Genomic DNA, 20,768 nt, shown 5'->3' on the forward strand with positions numbered 1-20,768 from the left:
GAAAAATAATTGCAATCGATTTCCATATTTCTAAACAGTCTTCCTCACCCGCTACTCACATTCAAGCTATATAAACTTTTAGTTCAGGACAAAATTTAAAGCCCAGTGATGCTTTTGAATGCATTAGTAAAATTCACAAAGGCAGTGCAACCAACAGTCTTCAGTTTGCACGGAATACAAAAATGAGCAAAGTTTTCTGCCAAAATGTAGACTTGTGAAACCAATAGTTTCTTACTACACTTTCAAATTTGAAGCCAACTGCCTCCATATGGCTTGCAAAAGAATCCACAAAACTGGGAGTAAATCTCAGACTCTAAAAATGTAAAATATTCAGCTATGGGCTACTAACAAACATTAAAAACTTATATTTTACTATTGGTAAACTCAAGCATTCATGAGGTTACTCAAAAATATGAACAAGGTCATATTATTTATGGTCAACGCTTTTGATTTTTATCAAATCTGAAACTTTCATGTTGCCTAAATGTACTTCAATATACTTATCTCACAAAAGCATTTTTTTGCATCAGCCCATATGCTAGTTACATTAACTTGCTATTTTGCAATCACTGAAAAAAAAACCCAACTGATCTACCTTGAGTTCCACCTTCACCATGCTCTGCACTAGACAACCTACCCACAGAAACCACAACCAGGAACTTGTCAGACAATAATTGTGCATAAAATTACCTCTCTTGCTAAAGCACAGAAATCATTTTAATTCTTTAACTCTTCTTATAGAGGAGTTTAACTCCTCTTACAGAAATGCAGAAGTATAGATTTAAAAGGAAATATTATAAAAATGTAGTAATATCTTGTTTAAGGCCTATAAGTTGCAAAGACTTAAAGAACTGACAGAACCACAGAGATTTCCTCTCAGGTCTTCCAGGATTGTTGCCTTTGCTCCCTTCACGAGCTGTCATATGTGACAGCAGGTGTTCAACAGGATTCAGGCTATTTCAAAAACCTACAACTACCTGATATTTATTTGCTGAGGGGATACTTATGACACTTTCTTTTCTTTGACAGAGAAGATCATTGTAGATCTGGAATCCGAAGCCCCTTCCTCCTGCAGTGGCAGGCTTTCTGTAGCACAAGGAAAGAAGCCAACATTTTTGCTAAAGGGAGGAAACAGCAACTATCATCAGCAAGACAGATCCACAAACTATTAAATGAAAAGTACACAGCAGTTAACTGAAAGACTTCCAGTGCTCTAGGAAAACAATACCTAATGAAAACAATAGCAACTAAGAGTTCACTTGTGTAAACAACAAAAACAACCCACAGACTACAGGCCATGAGAACCAAGATATCAACAGGGCTAAAAAAACAACTTATCTAACAAATGCTGAGTTGCTAGCATCGGCCTAGGACAGAAAAGTGACATGATCATTTAGACACTATAATCCTGTATCAGATTTTAGACTACATTTCACTATATTAGAAGTCCCAGTCAATCCATGGGAGTGAATCACTGCCAGATCTCCAGATATTATCTTTAGGGAAGCCATTTGTTATTCATTAAAACACTGAAACGCCTTCTTTTAGAATTGGACAGTTCTGCTAAAATCAAGCAGGAGCTGAGATTTAGATAAAATTTAAAAGGTGGGCAGTTAACTTGTGGCTACAGAAGGGAAAAATGAGTATAGCTTAAAAGCGACAAACCAAAACAACAAAGAGATTGCATTACATATAAAACTATTATTTTAGAAGAATATCTGTCCAAGTGCAATATTTATCATCATCAGCTAAAGCAACATAGCCTGAAGTTAGAGAAATCTATAAAACATGCCTCTTGTGATGTTTTCTAGCGGAAAATATAATTTGGCACTTGCTACAGAATGAGTTCAACATCCCTGCATCATATTATCTGTTGGCTTGATTCCTAAATTGCTACATCTGGAGAACCAGCAAGAGATCTTGTTGTTGCTCCTTGACGCAAATAATTCTACCAAAGGACTGTCAAGACACCAGTTACCACATAAGAAACTCTGAAATACAGGGATAATTCTAGGTACACTGACGAGTTCTTGCTGAGCACATTTCTCCATCAGGCAACATAGATTAAAAATTGAGAGACTTTTACTCTTCCCAAAACAAGGCTCTTAAATCTTGCTTTCCTTTCACTGTTTAAAAATCAGTGGGCCATCTGCTGTCTTTCATGATACACACAACTATTATTAAAAGGTGAAAGATGGAGACTCTTCTTGAAAGACTCTCTGCTCTAACCAGCAATGTTCATGAAACTCAATATATAAGTTCTCACCTTGAAATTAGCATTATATGATTTGTTATAGGGTTATTGCAAATGGATATTACCATCTATCAACCAAGAGCAGAAGACTGATAGTCAAATCAAGCAGCTCTGAAGAAGTTCCAATGTTGTTTTTGGTACTTGCTGTCTTCATTAAGGACATTCTTTTATATTCTGGAATTTATTTTTTCTTGTGAATCTTAGAATGACAAACCTCATCTAGTACTGCCTGCCTAATTTCAATGAGATTTATCTAAAGCACCTTGAAACAAACCAATAAAAATCAGCTGGAAAACTTTGTGCTGATTAATTAAAAAGTTAAAAAAAAAATCTGATCTATTTAAGAAACTAGCAAATAGCCTAGCTATAATGAAGGATTTTAGTAGTTGTTTAGGCCTATAAATATGAGAATTCCTTAAATAATGAACTCCTGTCAAACGCTCAGAAAACTCCAGCAGCTGATGCATTTGCAAATGCACAAAACACTACTAATACACAGGAAAAGTCAGAAGGTCAGAGGACATCAAGACTCCAGATCAAAACAAAGCTGCAGTGGTGCAGTGATCTTTCCATTTGTCCATAAACTGCAACAGCTCTGTTTAATAAAATATGAACATGATGCTCACAGTTCTACTATTCTTCACATCTTCAGGTCAGGGTCCTCCAAACAAAATGGTTCCGAGTTAAGTGGGGACCCCCAGTACAAGTGTGGCCCCACAGCCACCAGAGAAAAGGACAGAGGAATCACTGTGGCACTACAACTGCGCCTCATTGTACAGAATCACACACACAACTTAGTTCTAATGTTCAGAGGTCTAAATCTTTCATATCTGACAGGGTAACCAGTATGCCACACCTGAAATGCATGACAAGCTTGAGAAAACAGTCCTAAATTATAAACTGCCCATTCCATTTCATCAGTTGATGAGATATGAGTAACTGTTAAAAAATACTCTTAAATATTTTACTCTCTAAATCATTAAGGAAGATGTGGCTGAAGAACAACACAACTGTAGTGCTGTAAAATTCACAGTACACGCGGGTGAACTGGCAATAAATTAAAATCAAAACTAAATGAATTCAAGATGACTCAGCTTCAGAGGTCCTCTTATGTACATAATAATCTCAGCTTTCCAGTCAGGGAAAAAAAAAGTTGGATTCACTAAAATGAAAGGTTTAAAAAAAAATCCCCCACCCAAACCAAAGAACCACTCACAAACCGACACCAAAAAAATCCATACACACCTGAACCCCCAAACTCTACAAAAAAGGACACCCTCCATCAAGACTCAAGAACCAGATGACAGATAAGACAGACAAAAAATGTAGTATTTTACTTTTATTAGGTGGGGATGTGGAACAAAGTCCTATTCAAGCTTTTTTTTGTATATCGGCATTAGCAACGCTGCAATTTACTTGGAAAGAAAGCTCAGTCTGACAACACCAGGCAAAGCTGACGAGCACAGTTCAGTATGAGGGTACGAGTCAATTTTCCTGAAAGAAAACAATCGTCCAAATCCACATGCAACAAAAGTGTCCCATCAAATTTGTATCACGGAACTGAATGTTCTCAAATTATTAAAAATATTTTGGCTAAGGTTAAGGACAGGGAGGTGCTGATGTTTCTACAGTCTTGTGTTCGACCTTGTCAACAACTACAGCAAAGTCATCCAAAATCCACTGAATTCCAGAAAAGCCTGACCTACCTACTGCATTGAAAAAATCATCTCATTGAAAAAGCATAGGATACAAAGACAGGCATTTGTACCTTTTCTTTTACAAACTTTTCAACAAAATATGAAAAAAACACCCCATCAAACAAAGAGGAGTAAATCACAACCAAAACAAAAACAACCAACATGGTATTTTTACTAAAGATCTTGCTTTTTGCCAAATAATAAACATGATTTGTAGCAGCAAACATCATTTTTTCATTTTACAAACAAGGAACAATTTCTACAAAATCTATAGACACACAACCATATGTAGTGTTGCAAATGGAACCAGCACCATTCTTTCTTCATTTTCAATAGAGTGAATGCAGAAAGTACTACCACAGCTTTCTCCCACTAAGCAGGAAGTATTAACAAAATCCTGATTGTTTAGTGCATTGCTTTCAGGGAATACCAGCCATTCAATCTTAGATGTAAAGATGATATCTGGCTTGGTAAAAAATTGTAAGTGAAAAATGCATACATCCTTGGGGATTCAACAGGCAAGCCAGCAGAATTTTCCTTTCATCAGAGTGGAAAAATTCTTTCCAAAACACTTCTTTAGTTTTAAGGTGGCAGATCTAAAAATTAAAAGCTATTGTTTTATACTCAGAAGTCCACTTTGGTTGAATCAAAACTACTACTACTACTACTACTACTACTAAATCAAGCTATGCAAGGTGAAATTTAAAATTTCAGACATTTTATATACAGAAGAAACTCATATAAGGCAATAATCCCTGACCGTCAAGTAAAAATCTCACATACACACACACACACACACACTCTAATCCATTAAAAAGATTCACTATTCGCTTTTACAAAAATAAATCCAAAAATGCTTAATATTACAGCAAATAAACAAAACCCAATGTTATCCCACCTTCTTTTTTATAATTCTGTCCTTGGTCCACGGTTTAGATTTAAGTCCAGTCTTTTTCGGTAGCCAGGATTTCCCTTTTGATGTTTTTACAATATTCTGAAGAATCATCCTTAAAATATTCTTCATGTGGATAGTCGTAAATAGCAGTGAATATAAAAATATTGTGTAAAGCTAAAACCTAATAACAGTTTCTGTGCAACAACTACAGTGAAAAACTACTTAAATGGAGTATTTTTGGTCTATTGGCACATGAATTCAGGCAGTAATGAGGAGCAGTGATAAGATGTTCTAAAGAAACAAGACAGGCCACAGTTGTGACAGGAACAAGATAGGCTAGATCAAGTTTCACCTAATTAGGCAAGGTTGCAGTAGGGGAGTTCTGCTATCCTCTCATTGTGCAATAGTAGTCTTTGTTGCTATTATAATAATGACGAACAGTAAGTATTTATCTTAAATAAATTTACATGTAAGGCTCTGTCTCAAAAGACACAGAAATGACTTTCCTGTTGAAGAGGGCCATGACAGGAGCAGAAGTCCTAAGAGCTGTCAAAATACATTTCCATGGCACATTTTCTTAAATCAAAGAAATGTTTTAAATCGAACAACCAGCTTAAAAACAACAACTCCACCATATATTTATGCCTAAAAATACTATAGTTCAAGCACTACTCCATTCTTGGCAAAGTCTGTCTTCTTGTTGGACATAATTCAAGCAGCAGAGAATATAAACTGTAAACTATGTTTCTGACTGTCTCGTCATGTCAAGGGACAGCAAATGTTTATCATCATTCCTGTCAACGCTGTACAGGATCAGGAGTGGGGAACAGGCAGAGCAATGGTGCCAACAGTGCATTTAGTCCTTACTCTACAATTGCAGGAGCAAAGCATAATTTTCCAGCCTGATCCATTCCCCTCCTAGAGCAAATGGAGAGAGTAGACCCAAAGGTAAAAACAAAACCGAACCAAAACCAAGCCAACCAACCCACGCTATGAAGGATCAGCAGAAGCAGATAACCCATCTCTCTCAGAGCTATGAGCCACATTTTGTGTAGCACCTTACAGTGCTACACAAGAAGAGGAAAGCATGGAGCTCTAAACTCCGCTTGTGAGCCACAGCATTTTTACTTTACCCTCCCCTACCAGCAGCAGCAGAGCAGACAAAGCAAACAAGATCCTGTATTTAAAATGCGTCAACATTCAGAATTAGTACTGTCCTCCAATAAGGCATTTTGTCACCAACAAAAACATTCTGATCCCATGCAGTATTCTTCCTTCCTCCTCAGCAGACTTGTACCATGTTGAGAGATTTATTGAGAATAACATTGGTAGAATAGGGTCAAATTTTTAAAATGCTGCAACTTAAAAAAATTAACCTGTTAGCAACTGAGAATATCTTAAATAAATGAGAAACTCAAGGTTATTTCTTAAAAGGGAAGGGTTGTTTTGCTTTAGGAAGGATGGAAAAAGTCTAATCTGGTTGTTCTCCAAAACCAGATTGTATCTTGATCTGCCAGAAAAACAAACTATCACACGAATAAATATTTGAGAGGAAAAGCTGGGCCTGTTTTAACACATACTGTGCCGCTCTTTCAACTATGGTTATGGTCTGAATTCTTTTAAACTGACCCCCAAACTTATAAAATCCTTACTTAGGAAGACAATACAGACATGCAGACCCGAAGTATATGGGAGGGTCAAACACTAAAGCCTGTCATCCCTACTGGATAATTGGGATCTTTCAAAAGAAGAATAGGAACTAAAATAAACATGTGTCATTGAACTTCCCTTTCATCCTGTCATGCCTCCTGAAATAACTGAAAACATCTGTGTGTAATTTGTTAAATCAGATAAATAATAAAACCAATAGAAACACAGGGTAGCCCCTTATGCCCTATGAAAGGATCATCTCCACACTGAGTACCTGATCCAGTGCAGATATTTGGCTGCTTTAGAACTGTTACTGTCAGGTAAATACAAATCTAGAATGTAAGTAGAGAGGTAAGAATACCACAGTCTCTGGCTACTTAACATATCAGCCTCACAATCCTAAATTAAAGCAAGAAGGGGATTTTCCTCACTAAAATTCCAAGAAGTTTTGAATGTTTTAGATGAAGGAGGAGAGGTACATGCAGTATTTCACTGACATACTGACGTAAGTTGTTCTCCTATATTAAATGCAAACAAATCCCATGTAAGATCCAAGAAGTCTTGCCCTGTGTGACAAAGCTCATACGTAGCAAATCTAAACACCTGCAGATTATGCAAATCACTCAGTAGGAAAGTTACTGCATCCTGTGATCCCACTAAAGTACTTTAATATGAAGACACTCCTGATCTCTGAAAACTACATGGAATGACGTAGGAAAAAAAGGATAAAAAGGAAAATTCAAAAGTATAATTCCCTAAAATGTATGCAACTTTACATCAAATGTCTACACAAAATGGAAAACTACTGAATATAAAGCTAGAGATGAAAACTAATAGATGTGAGCATCTAAGAATACTTAGAGAAGTAATGAAAGAGTAAGAAGAAAAGCAAGAGTTCAGAAGGAATATAACACCATACTGCATGCAGGGTAGCAATAACTTTACATTACAGCTTATTTGTCTTAACTTTTGTTTCACTTTGCCACCCTATTTTACTCTCTCACTATTGTCACTTCTCTTGCTATATAAGCCATTTTGTAAATGCCTAATGTGCAAATGTACAATTTATTAAAACATGCTTAACTACAAATACACGATTGCACAGAGGCTCTCTAAGCTAAACCCTTCCATATTTGTGGAAAATGAATCTAAACAGACATCTTAATATTACGGCCAGATGAAAATTAACTTCTTATAACTTGCATCCAAGATTTAAAAAACCAAAACACCTTGGATTTTTTCTATATATTATCTTTCTGTTTCTACAGTAGCACCCATAAAAATCCATGGATTATACTGGGAAAAGTAAAACAAACAAAGCACCCATAAAAACAAAACCCCATCAACAGTAACAACAAAATCAGTATTTTCACAGATCATTATAAATTAGTAACACTTAATGAGACAGGTATCTAGGTTTACGGATCACTTCCACTTCAGTAAATGGACAACTAAGTTTATGCATTTCTTAAACCTGTTTCACTGAGGTAAAAAACATTATGTTCCACTACACTAAGAACTGCACACTCAATAACCTACAGAGAGAACAATTTTTGGGGAGCATGTTTCCTTTTTCCCATATGAGGCTGGAGTATACGGAAGGGATTTTACAATCTGCTCTCCAAAAGATGTTAAGAGATACAGTGGCACCCCTAAGCCCCCAGGAAATCAAACTGTTTATTCCAGTATGACTACAGACACTTCTATATAAAAACATACTTATCTACATGACAATATTCATATTTTTCCTTTCTTTCACATATTTGAACACATCTTGTCTCACAAGAAAACTGCATTACTTAACAAGAAGGATCACTGAAAGACTTTGGTCCCCACCTCAGGTAGGGGGGAGGAAGACAAATTCGAACACATCAGAGCACTCATCCCTGAGCACTGGAAGAAAAGAGGCTGTTGAAACCCCAGTGCTCAAAAAATTTCTAAATCATTGGAGAGATAATAAGAAAAAGCTGACCAAAAGCCTTTTCCTGCTTGGAAAAGATAAGGGCAACTACACGCACGCTCCAGATGAAGGTTACTTGTAATTTTGTGTCAAAGCTGCTCAGTTCTTCAGAACTCAGAAAGGGAACTGAGCAGTATTTGGTAGCTTCAGATGACTGGGGGAAGGGAGCAGCAGCAAATGGGGGTAATCCAGTAATGCCTTGAAGACTCAAATCTCAAAGATCATTCAGGTTGTATGTCATCAACGCCCAGAAACGCAAAAATACCATACTGGAAACACTGTACAGTAAATCCTCTGATTTAGTGTGTCTTTTATGTCCCTTAAACTGCTTTTTCAGGTTATAATTTTGAACCATGAACACAAAAATTCCTCTATCAAAATATTCTAATGGTTGGTACACATGAAAAGTGAACCCAATTCAAAAGTACTTTCTGTTTAGCTAAAAATGAGCAAAACTAAATTAGTTGATATATAAATTAAATTATTCCAATATAAGTATTGAATTGGATTTCAAAATCACACCGGGGTAAACAGTACAGTTTATAATTCACAATTTAAATTGATTTAAACCTCCTTTACCACTTTACCTCCTATCTGTTCAACAAAAACAAATAGTAGTGCTTTCCACCATCGGGGGGGGGGGGGGGGGCGGAATGTAAAAATAAAGTACTGCAGTCAGGATTTTGGCAGGGGGAGAGCACTGCAAACAAGACTTGAAATTTATTTGTTTGCATGTAAAGCTTGGACATGTATAGCATCTTCCCATATCCAACAAGCCCCTGCTGAAGTGTTAATAAATAACAATAAAATGACAGCTACACTGTACTATTAGCACACCAAAAAAGCTATTCAGAAAAAGGACTGAAAAGATTTCCAGGTGACATGGGCTAGAATAGACTCTAATCCATGTGATTTGGTTTTAAAATAATTGCGTTGATCATGACATGATCTAGAAGTGTAAAGGAAGTCAACCATTACAGATCTTTATTCCATAATCAGAAGTATGTGATTCAGACTTGCAGCTAAAATTGACTGAAACGTAGATGACTTGGGACAATAAAACAGTATATTAGGAAATTAAGCATCAGGCATGCTGAGACATTCAGAGCTGCATGCAGAGATAAAGCTGTACACAGAGATGAGTTTCATAGTTTATTTTCACAAGACACTGTTTCAAGAACTCAGTCATCTCCCGAAGCGCACCTACAGTCCAACTGTTTGGTGCCTGGACAGTAATTAACCCTATTCATTCACTAGCCTGCAGAATCATTCAAAACTTAAATTCCAAGAACTTGCATTTTAAATACACAGCAGTAAAATCTAACCACTTCTCTGTGGAGGGATCTGAATAGCAACTTTAACACTAAGAACCCGGTTTGTCTACTTCAGTTTATCTATTTGAGTAAGTTGAGATATATAACATACCCATGTAGTATAAAAATTATCTTCTAGGATTTGTAAGCAGTGGCTTCACAGATGCTTTCTCAGATGCCCAAACAAGTTAGTTAAGCTGTCAATGGGTAACAGCTTCAGTCCAATAACCACTGGTTGAACTGTTCAAACTTTTTAGGGATACTAGTTTCCTATGCTGTCCATGCCATCACACGGTTTATGCTCTGGCTATCACATTATCTTCTCTACAAAACACTAACAGCCTGATGACCATTTTACAGACATCAATTATACCATAACAATGTGAAAATATCCTCTCCTTACATTTTATCTTTTCAAAGCAAGTGATTGAGCTATCAGTAACATTTATTAAAAACACAGTATGACGACATTTTGGATTTAAGTAATTTGAAAACCCCTCTGGCTAAGTAGAATAAATTCAGGACGGATTTTGACCAACACCCTGGTTAAGATTTTAGAAGACAGTGAGATAGTTCAGTCTTTCTGAAGTCTGTTTGTTTATAAAGTAGCAAGCATTAGGGGAGAAGGAGGAGGTAAGAAAAAAAAAGTTGAATTATTTTGAAAGTACCATTAGTATGTTGAAAGTATCACCTGCAGAGCAGCAGTAAGAATACCATCAGGTGCAGCACTGTCTTGAAACATAAATTAGACAAATTGCATTAGGAAACAGGATTTGAAAAGGATTTTCTCATGCAAAAATGCATTCAAAGTATGTCTTCTCAAACTGTACATGTTACTATAAACTAAGACTTTACCCAGCTTCACGGAGAAACTAAAAAAAAATTTATGCAGATAAGCATGTACTTAATGGCTGTGGTAAACCTTGCTATTCTCAAGCCACTCTGTTTCTTTCCCTTTCAATACCAGAGAGCTACACAGGCAAGGCTTTTCCCCACACATTAATGCAGCTCTGTCTGCCTTTTTCATCTAATATGGGAACTCTCAACAATTCTCAGCTGTTCACCTTTAGTAGCTCTGGACAGACACATTCTGGATTTAAGGAGAACAAGGCTTACTGGTCTCCCAGAGTCCAACTGGCCCCCAAGAGATTAGAACACAGAATTAATCCAGATGCTAGTCAATGCCCCTTGCTTATGAGCATGGGATTTGGGACTGGAAAGATTCTGCTAGATCAGCCTAGCAGAGACCTTGGAAACTCACTGTTTACTTGCTCTGACTTCAGAGAGCAGGGAAGTTATGCTTCTTTGCCATTTTGGACACAGATCTAGACGCTTTTGGTATGAATCCATCTCCCCATATTCATTCACCACCATGGAGTCGTTTCAGGCTACAAAGTCCAAACCCAAACTGATAAAACTGATTACATCCTTCCTGCAATCTACACACTTCTGCCCTTTCTTGTGCTGGTTACAGTGCTTATCTGACCCTGCACCGAGTCAGTTTCAGTGTGCTCAGCTGGCAGAGAAGTATCCTGGGGGAAAAAAAAGAAAGAAACAAAGGAATAAAAAAAAAAGTAAGGGCAAACAACTTCCTGCTGAGTTTGCAAACAGCTCAGCACAGAAACAGACAAATACCAGAGAGAGCCAAGAGAGGGGGCAGCAGGGATGCAGGACTTCAGCAACCCCTGCAGTTACATCCATTTCACCTACACAAAACTGAAGCCTCAGTTTCCTCCCCCATTCTCAATTTATAAACAAAATTCAACCTTGCGAATGCAGAAATCCTTTTGTCAAACTTAGATATCAGATACACGGGGTAAATACAGTGTTTGCAACATATGCAAGTTTAGATGAGATTGCTTCCTGCTGGAGTTGGAATTCCTTAAATAAAGTATTTTATAGCTACAGACTCTTCACGCATAAATAGAATTCTGCTGCTAAGCAAAGTAGTGAACTGGAAACTAAAACAAAAATCTTAATTGTACTTCCACTACCAAAGAACTAGGCTAGAATACACTATGAATCTAGAGAATAAGGAAATAATGGGCAGAAATTAGAAGGAATGCAATACTGCAAAGTGAGGAGTGGGAAATGATGGCAGACTAGCAACTACCCATTAAGTTTTATTGGTTTTCCATTTTTTTTTGTGTCCCAATTTTATATTTGTTTCTCAAGATTTCCTCAAAGACCACATATTTTACCAAAAAACCAATATCCCTTACTTTTTCCCACTTCAGAGAAAATGTAAAGTGTTACGGGGTATGCAATAAAGAGTGGAAACTGGTGAAACCATAACTTATCTCTGAAGTAACAACATTACCGCACTGCAGAGACCTTTAGTTTCACCTCACTGTTCTACTCACCTGTTCAAAATACATTGCCTGGGGTAGAGCTCCACAATAAACTGAATAAACAAAAATACTTGGAGAGAGAGATTCCACTTGCCCATCCCCTTCTCTGTTATCAATCTTAGCCCAACAGTCTGCTCCCTCCTGCACCAACACGGACAAGACAAGAGTCCTAATGCAATATGCACACACATGTACATGTATATACTCACATATATACACGTGTACATAAATCTCTTCAGTGTTCTTTGGATACAGCTATTTTTACATTTGTTTTTAGTGAGCTGGATCAGTTTACTGAGACAAACAGTGCAACCCATTCACAGCCAAAGGTGGGAATGAGCAGCAAGGAAGAGGAAGCAGCCTCTTCCAGAGCTGCAGGAAATGGTTAACCCAGCTCATCATTGTGAAACCTCAGCCCTGAAAGGAATTCAGCTCTCTGACATCCTACTGCACCACAATGATAAACCTGCTCTCCAATACAGCACATGTACTTGCTTCTAAGCATGATCTAAAAAAATAACAGGGTGACCTAAAACCCAGGTAGAGTGACTGAAATTTGAAGTTCGAAACATTTTTTGTTCCTCCACTAAGAAGTTCATGTTTTTGCTAGTCCTTTGAGTTATTGTAGAATTTATGCTTTGTCCTCCAGGTACCATTGTTGCCTTTGACACACAAATCTGCTTCTGAAGGATGGCGTCTATTATTGCACAATATAATTCTATTATTGTCTGTCATAAAAAAATTGCTTCCAGAACCTCAAACATTGAGCACACTCCACTGATAAATTGCCTAACACATTTAAGATTATTACATGTTTTCAAGTTTAATAGATTATAATGGCAGATTTCCCAACTCCCAGAAAAACGTACCAGCCTGAAGTGTTAAAATTCGTATCTCAGAATATTTGTTTACTTAAAAATCTTACCACAATTTAAGAACAAATGAGACACGGGATTCAAGACTGATAGAAAAACTGTTCATAAATGCAGAAAGATTTCAAAGATACTTGGGATCACCTATTATCATTTTTCACTTTAAGAAAAGAATTTTAAAATCTCCTTCTGCTGGGGTCTGATACAAACCCAGGAATGAACCTCCTATATCCCAGGCTAGCACATTCATTTAAGAGGTGAAGTATTTTGAGCTATCTTGTACTAGTAATTAATATATGGTAATACTAAGCTTTTAATTTAGACAAACACATAAGACTTGTAAATTCCAACAGTGAGTCATGAGGGAAAGGGAGCAAGATGCCTTCCCCCCACTCCCCTAATCAGGCAATAATTTGTTTCCTTCTTCAAAGCTCTAGTCTCAGTGTCTTGGCGTCACACCATGACACTCAGCAATGATTTTTTTATTTTTAAAGATGCCTATAGTTCATAAAGACAAAAAAAAATTATCTAACCCCCTCTGGACATTTAAAAAGATAATAAACTTGAGCTCTGTTTTTAATACCAAGCATTAGACTTCAAATTCTTTACAAAAAAGCACTGCCTTTATTCTATCTATGGGCAACTCTTGGCAAAATGGGGGCTGTTCCACAGCTGTATGCATCTAAATACAAGTATGTGAATAAGCAAGGTTTTTTAAATAATGTATTTCATATCAAACTTGGCTTTGTTAGATAAGTCAGTCTGGTGGAACAGAATTCTGTTGTCAAACAAATACCTATTTTCTCTGGAGTCTACAATGGACAACAAACTCATCTATGTTAACATATGAGGGAGTATCCTTTCCCTCAAAATACTCATTCATTTCAAGAGACCCACAATATATAATAAATATATTTAAATATTCTATTACCAGACTAGCACGTGAATAGTACTTTTTGTTGACATGGTGAAGCTGATGAACTTATTTTTACCACAGAATAGGCCATATTCTGTCAACCTAAAAAAACAGTGACATGATCCAAAAAAACATGAAATGGCCTTTAAGCTTTGTTGCAATAAATAACTCCATTAATAATGGCTGATAAACTTGCAAATTACTCTCTACAGTCAGGTCAGATTTATTCAGCAAACAAGGATATCAGTATTGCTGAGAACTATACAGTTCTGAATTAATCACAATATATTTTATCTCCATATCACTGGAAATTGCTCATATTAATTTAATGAAAATTCATAATGTTGATTTAAGTGTATTATAGTGACACATCTTCCTTTACAGTGTATAATTATATCAGTAACAACCTTCTGAGGGAAAGAGAACAGGGGACACTGATTTAAGAATATTTTGGTTTTAAATTATAAGCAATATAATAAACAACGCCCACTTTGGACTTTTTGGGAAATGTTTTAGACTGAACACAGGACAAGTGTATACTCATTTTAAAACAAACAAAAAAACCCCAACTACCCAACCAAACAACAAAAAGCCCACCAAACCCCCCACTTTTTCTTAATTCACCAGCTTAATTGAAAAATAACTCCTGCAGATATCCATCTCTGCTTTGTATTCTACCAGTCATATTATTCATCTTCATAGGTCCAGAGCTTACATATAAATTCTCTAATCAAACATAAATTATGCATCTGTCATGGGCATCTTCAGAGAAGACTTGCAGTGTCCACAAAACTAGAAAAAAAAAAACCAAACCCACTAAACACTCTGAACTTTCCACTCTCCCTTCTATGAAAACAACCATCCCAACTACCTGATCCTACACACACAGATGTGTCCAGCAATTCTAAGCCTCACACAAAGTCCTGTAAGGCTCCTCCTAGATGGAGGAATGATGACTGCAACCTCACTGATATTCGTAAGTTAAAGGCAAAACCAGAAAAGCCCTGCTAGGAGAACATGCAATACCAACTATTCCTCCTAAAAGATTTGATCCATCACAATTTCTTACACAGTACCCACCATCACCTGTCTTATCACTTTACTGACGGTGTACAGGCTCTACACAGTTCTATGCCTTTCATGTGGTGTTGCCTCACACGCTGTGAAAGAATTATACCCAAAATTAAGGTAAAAAAAGGGAAGCATTACACACTGCTCCAACATATCAGTTCCTTATTGCATTGTATCTCTTTGTAAGTGGGAAAACAGTGCTCCTTTTAAGTTACTTTTTTCTTGTGTGCACCCTTGTGTGCCCAAGATTTGAAAATGCTAATACTTGACAGAAGAGGTAGTTCCAGAATTACTATCCTAGCAGAAAAAGCATTAATTGCATTATTTATGGAAAAGCTTCCAATACTCTTTCAAACACAAACTCTAAAGTATAATGCAAAAAAGCATCTCTACTGGGGCAAACAGACAAAAATATACATAACTAGGCTCCTCCAATCAGGTTATAGATTATGTGGCTGAAAAAGGAGCTATATACACAATATTTTTGCAAATAAATACAACTGTGGTTGTTTTAACCCAAAAGATTTTCTCTTTGAAAGGATACCACATAGTTCCAGGTTTGCACACTTTATTTCAAGAATGCAACAAACACTAACCTTTATTTTTCAGTGAAAAAATATCCCTATATTCAAGGCATACTTATAGGAATACTTAGCAGAGGTGATATTCAGTGTAGCATCATAAGCTCATCGTACACATAGCCCTTATGTCCTCAAGGCAATGAAAGGGTTTACGATTGACATCTCTTGCCAGCAAAACAAAGGGAAAAAAAACCAGGTGAGAAAACTGTAGTCTAAATCATTAATTCTTCTGCAAGCCCAACTGGGTTCAGGACCAAGAATATAATTATTCTGTATTTTTCAGAACAAGGCAAACAATATGAAAAAGGATAATGAATAAAATCCTTATAAGAAAAGGATGCTGAAGAACACAGTGGTTAAGTATGCCACTCACAAAAGAAACTGAAATTGATAAAAACCTCTGAGAAGTAACACTGTTCCCCATGTGAGGGGAAAAAAAAAAAAAAAACACAACACACACAAAAGGAGAAAAACAGGGACTTCAGATACTACTTCACTCTTAAAAATGGTTGTACAAAATGTCAAAAAATTACCAATCCAAAAATGGCCCAGATCAATTACTTCAATAAATGTCAATTTTAAGAAACTACAAAAGTTTGTTGACATTTAGTTTTGATTTGTTGATGCAAAACTATGGTGATGAACTGTTGTAACAAGTAGGTAAGTCTAGCAGTATTAAAATCTCTCCTCTTGCTATTTTTTGCTTTTGCTAATTATATTAAAAACTCAAAGCCTAAAATACGCACAAACAAAAGCCCAACACGTTTAGGGGAAAAAAAGGCTTCCATGAATAGGAAAGTCAAGGAATTCTCTACAGTAAAATGTTAGATCACTAACTTTTCCCTTCTCAGAATACAAAATATTGAGTAAAAAACCTAAAACACTTGGTCCAGTTCTACAGCTGTATGTTCACATTATTTTGATATTATACATTGATGAGTCCAATAAATGGTGTTGGGTATTTTCATCCTTGTAGTCTAGCTGGGGTGAAAAACTAAAAGACTAAAGGCCCTATCATGAGTCCATTTAAATATACATATTTATTTAAATATACATATTCCTGACTGACATACTGTCCATAACAGCATCTAAAATGTCTTTAGAAAAATAAAGTATTTATTATTTTAGGACTTGGACTCAGTAAGCTCTAATCTGCAACATTACTACCCCTGTAGCAAGGTAATTTGTTTTTATTAAAATGCATCTGTCATTTAAAAATGCTTTGAAGTGTGTTTCAAAAACATAGAAAAATGTCTGAATCTTCAACCACCTGCCAATAAATACAAACAACTACCACATTTGAACAAGAAGGTAACACAAGACACTGGCAGAAACACTCAAGTAGGTAAAAAGAAACTTTTTACGAAGTCAATCACTGCACTACCCAAGTTATGACGTTAACCTGAAATCCACACATCGCAAGCAAATACATTTGTTGTGACTTAGCATGTCATTGGCATGCTGGGTTTTCAACAGGAATTTTATGAATGTAAAGCATAACCCAGGTTGAGATTGAAGATGAAGCTGTCACCTTGTTTTTGTTTATACAAGCTAACATTCATATGTTCATGGCATAAGTCTATAACTCCATGAACTCTGTTGCTGGTTTCTAATGTGCCCAGTGCACTGCAATTCTCATCAGTATCAATAAGAGTATTTTAGCACCCAGCAGCTGGAAGTTAAAGCACACATGATGTTAAAAAGCTTGTCAATAATACCTGGCTTTTAAACATTACCTGTACTCTTCAATCTGAAATTTTACACAGACTTTAAGCTATTTATATTCTCCTCTCAGTCATTAAACAAATTTAGAGCAATAAAATTTTGTAAAAGATGTCTTTAATGTTCTCACAGAGAAACATTCTGCTGCAGTGCTTTGGCTGCAAACACTGCAGAGGAACTGGAAATAAAAAGCTAATTTCTACTGGAATTAGAGAAAACATGGGAGATACTCCCTATAAGGGACTATCTCATAAAGCCACATTTGAGATCCAATAGAGTTTGAAAGAAATCAACAAAAGGAATGTGATTGTTTATTACTCCGTCCCAAAGGATCTTGTCATAAAACGAACAGTCATCAGGAACAACTCTCTTCTGACCACTGCATCAGCTCACAGCGACAGGGGAGGGAAGCGGGGGGCAGGAAACGGACAGGGATTTTGTCACAGAAGACAATCAAGGTTGTTTGTGGGAAAATGAAAGGGTTTGTCTTCGATAAATAAGCGACGGCTTCACAAAAGCGGTGACAGGAACCGAGGAGGGAGCCAGGCTGACACGAAGCTGCCGCCTGCGCTCGTTTGACCCCGGCAGGAGGGCCGGAGCCGCCTGCCCCGGGACGGTTCAGCCCTTCCCCGCACCCGGGCGGCAAGCGATCGGGGTTTGGGTGGAAAACCCCCAAACAAACAGACACACCCCCCGCACACCCACTCACCCAAACACAGCGCACCCCCCACGCCTCACGGCGGGCCTCGGCGGCCGGCAGCGACCCGGGGGGACGCGGCCCCCGACCTGTCACGGCCGGTGCAGCCCCCGCGGGTGGAGGGGCGGGGGCAGGTCGTGCCCCCCCACAGCCAGGGACGGCGGTGACCCGCTGCCCCACCCCCCGGGCGCGGAGCTCGCCGGCGTCTCCGCAGCCCCGCAGCCCTCTGCCCCGGCTGGCCGGGTCTCCACCAGGGATGACGGCGGCGCCGCGTACTCCATCCGCCGCCGGCAGCCCCGCAGGAAAAGGCGAGGCGTCCCAGCGCCCGGCAGCGCGGCGCCAGGCCAGGGACCGACGACGCGAACTCTCACCGTTCTCACTCACCGGCATCATCTCCGCAGCCTTCCCCGCGCCGGGCCCGCCGAGCCGTGCCGGGCCTCTCCTGCCGCCGCCTCTCACCGCGGAGGACGCCGCGCTCGCCCTGGCGGCTGTGACAGGTGCCTCCCGCGCGCCTCGCTCCGCGCAGCGGGCGGAAGGAAGAGGCGAAGGCGGCGACGGCGGCCGGGCTCCCAACCCCCTTCCTCCTCCTCCGGAGCACGGCCGCCTCTCCCGCCTCCCTCCCCGGGCGCTTCCTGCTCTGCTCGGCTCTGCTCCGCTCCGCCCGCGCCGCCCCGCCACGGGTTAACCCCCGCCACCGCCTCCTTGCCGGGGCGGGGCCGCGCGGGGAGGCGCTCCGGGGCTGCACGTGACCGCCGGGCCGGGCAGGGCATGCGGGCCGGGACCCGCACCCGCCTCTCGTACCCGCTGGGACCCTCTCGCTCCCGCAGCGCCGTGCTGAGCGTGAGGCTCGCCCCGCCGGTTCTTCCCTATCCCGGCCTCCTCCTCCTCCCGGCGCTCTGCCCCCGGGCCGGGTCCCGGCGGGCGCCGCCTCCTCTGGGCAGGCTGCCAGGGGCCGATTGCCGCCGGGCCCGGGCGGTGGAGGAAGGGGCAGCGGCCTCGGGCGCTCTCAACCCCCGGAATGCGGGGAATGCGGGGAGGCTCCGCCCGGCCCGGCCCCGCCGCTGTAGCTGCCCGCGACCCGGTGGGCGTGCGGGGGCAGCTGGGCGGTAAGCACGGGGCTCGGTGGTCTCCCGTGCCCGTGAGCTGAGGTCGCTTCCCAACGGCTTGTCCTGGTGTAACGAAATACACCTTGGATAAGCGTCACGTTTAGCGTCACCTTCCTTCCACCGTTCCTTCCTTGTGAAATCTGTCTGATATACACAACTCTGTTTAGCAGCAGGAGGGGAAGGTATTTTTGTCCTGATGTCAGACTCATGAGATCTGGTCTCGTGTTTGAAAGTAAGGTTCAGTTTCCTTCATTTTCTGGTCTCTCATTCTGTAGAGTTACAACAGCAAGATGAAAGTTAACAGCTTGGAAGAAGCCAAGCTCATCTAGAAGTCAAAACATCACCATATGTTAGTACTGCAACACATGCAATGTAGACAAATTTCATATTGCTGTGAGTCTTAAATCCTAATCTACAGCATACATGGACCTACCCAGTGCTCCAACTGTTTCTGAAAATGGCTGGTTTCCAGTCTTTGTTACTTTATTTGCAGAACACCGTGACAGATCTCAGCTAGGAGTGGAAAAAAATGTTAACTTGGCATGTTTTTGAGGAGCTTAGATAATGTTTGTGTAAGTCTTTCAGGGTAAGTGATAATAGCATAATAATCTTAATGTATGAGCCTGTATGGTAAGCATAACCTATTCATGCAAGATTCTGTAACAGATAATTGTGTAAATTATCTTAATATATACATGCTTGAGATTTCACTGTGTATCCTTCTCAGTGCATTTGCAGGCTCTGGTGTAAGCTTTGTGACAGGTCAAAGCCTCTGCCTCTTTTACTGAAGTGGTCCTACAAGGAAAATGTATTAGCATCACAAGATAGTACTTTGCCAGTTTAACATTATTTTGCAAGTACTAATTGGAGTGCTACTTGCTGGCAATCACAGTAGTATCATCCTCAGGTTCTTGTAGACTGATTCCACCTCACACATGGAGCTTTGGAAATAGGTTAGACTATGGTACTTCAAACGCCACAGAGAACTCCCAGATCTACTCAGAAAAATATTAACCCTGAAATTAGGCTGACCTGAATAAAACAGGCTCTAAAATGCTCATAGTCATCTATCTTGAAAAATAGGGGGGAGGGGAGTAATTTATCTTCATCAAATTCACATTGAACTTTAATCAACAAAATAGTGACAGTGAGTAGAAACTTACTTGTCCTCTTACTACTTATAGTAATTCTAACTTTAACAAACTAGAAATTCTAAAATTCTAATTTTAACAACAAGGGAATTGTGCACCTTTTGTCACACTTGTTCTATAAAAATTACTCTTTCTCATTAACCAGGTTAATTTTCATTGCCAGCAATTATTGAATGATGGTCTGTTTTTTTCTTTTTTTTTCAGGTATACTTAATAGCTGACTTTTCCCTGTATTCAGCGAATAATAATAAAAAAATAAAATACTGTAAATATTATCCCACTATTACTTTTCCACTGCAACAGCAGGAATGCCTACAAAATGAAAAGTGGGAGAATATGATGTAGACAATTGCTGGGGATGCAGACACTCCTCCACGCTACTCCTCTGTTGGAACAATGGCCTGTAGTATAAAAGTTTCTCGACACTGTGTTGCTTTTGGCAGATGAAGGTTCAGCCAGTGCAGCAACCAGACAGACTGGATACTGAAGGCCAGGAGGAAATGTCTTCAAAAGGTAGAGTATGTACTTTATA

The 20,768-nt window shown here is 39.2% G+C and overlaps 1 protein-coding gene across 5 annotated transcripts in view; it reads right to left on the reverse strand.

Moving 5' to 3' along the window:
• Positions 1-18,733, reverse strand: part of PPP1R13B (protein phosphatase 1 regulatory subunit 13B) — a 69,369-nt gene extending 50,636 nt beyond the window's left edge. For 4 of the 5 annotated variants that reach the window (XM_069018381.1, XM_069018378.1, XM_069018380.1 and 1 more), the window contains exon 1: positions 4,850-5,081. In XM_069018381.1, the coding sequence (XP_068874482.1) occupies positions 4,850-4,975 (126 nt within the window). In that variant the 5' untranslated portion in view covers positions 4,976-5,081. Of the gene's footprint in view, positions 1-4,849; positions 5,082-18,363 lie in introns of those variants that run through there. The other variant, XM_069018379.1, reaches the window with a different exon arrangement.
• Between the last annotated feature and the right edge of the window lie 2,035 nt (positions 18,734-20,768).

Source organism: Aphelocoma coerulescens, chromosome 5 (genome assembly GCF_041296385.1).
Source record: "Aphelocoma coerulescens isolate FSJ_1873_10779 chromosome 5, UR_Acoe_1.0, whole genome shotgun sequence".
In the NCBI taxonomy this organism is placed as follows: domain Eukaryota; kingdom Metazoa; phylum Chordata; class Aves; order Passeriformes; family Corvidae; genus Aphelocoma; species Aphelocoma coerulescens.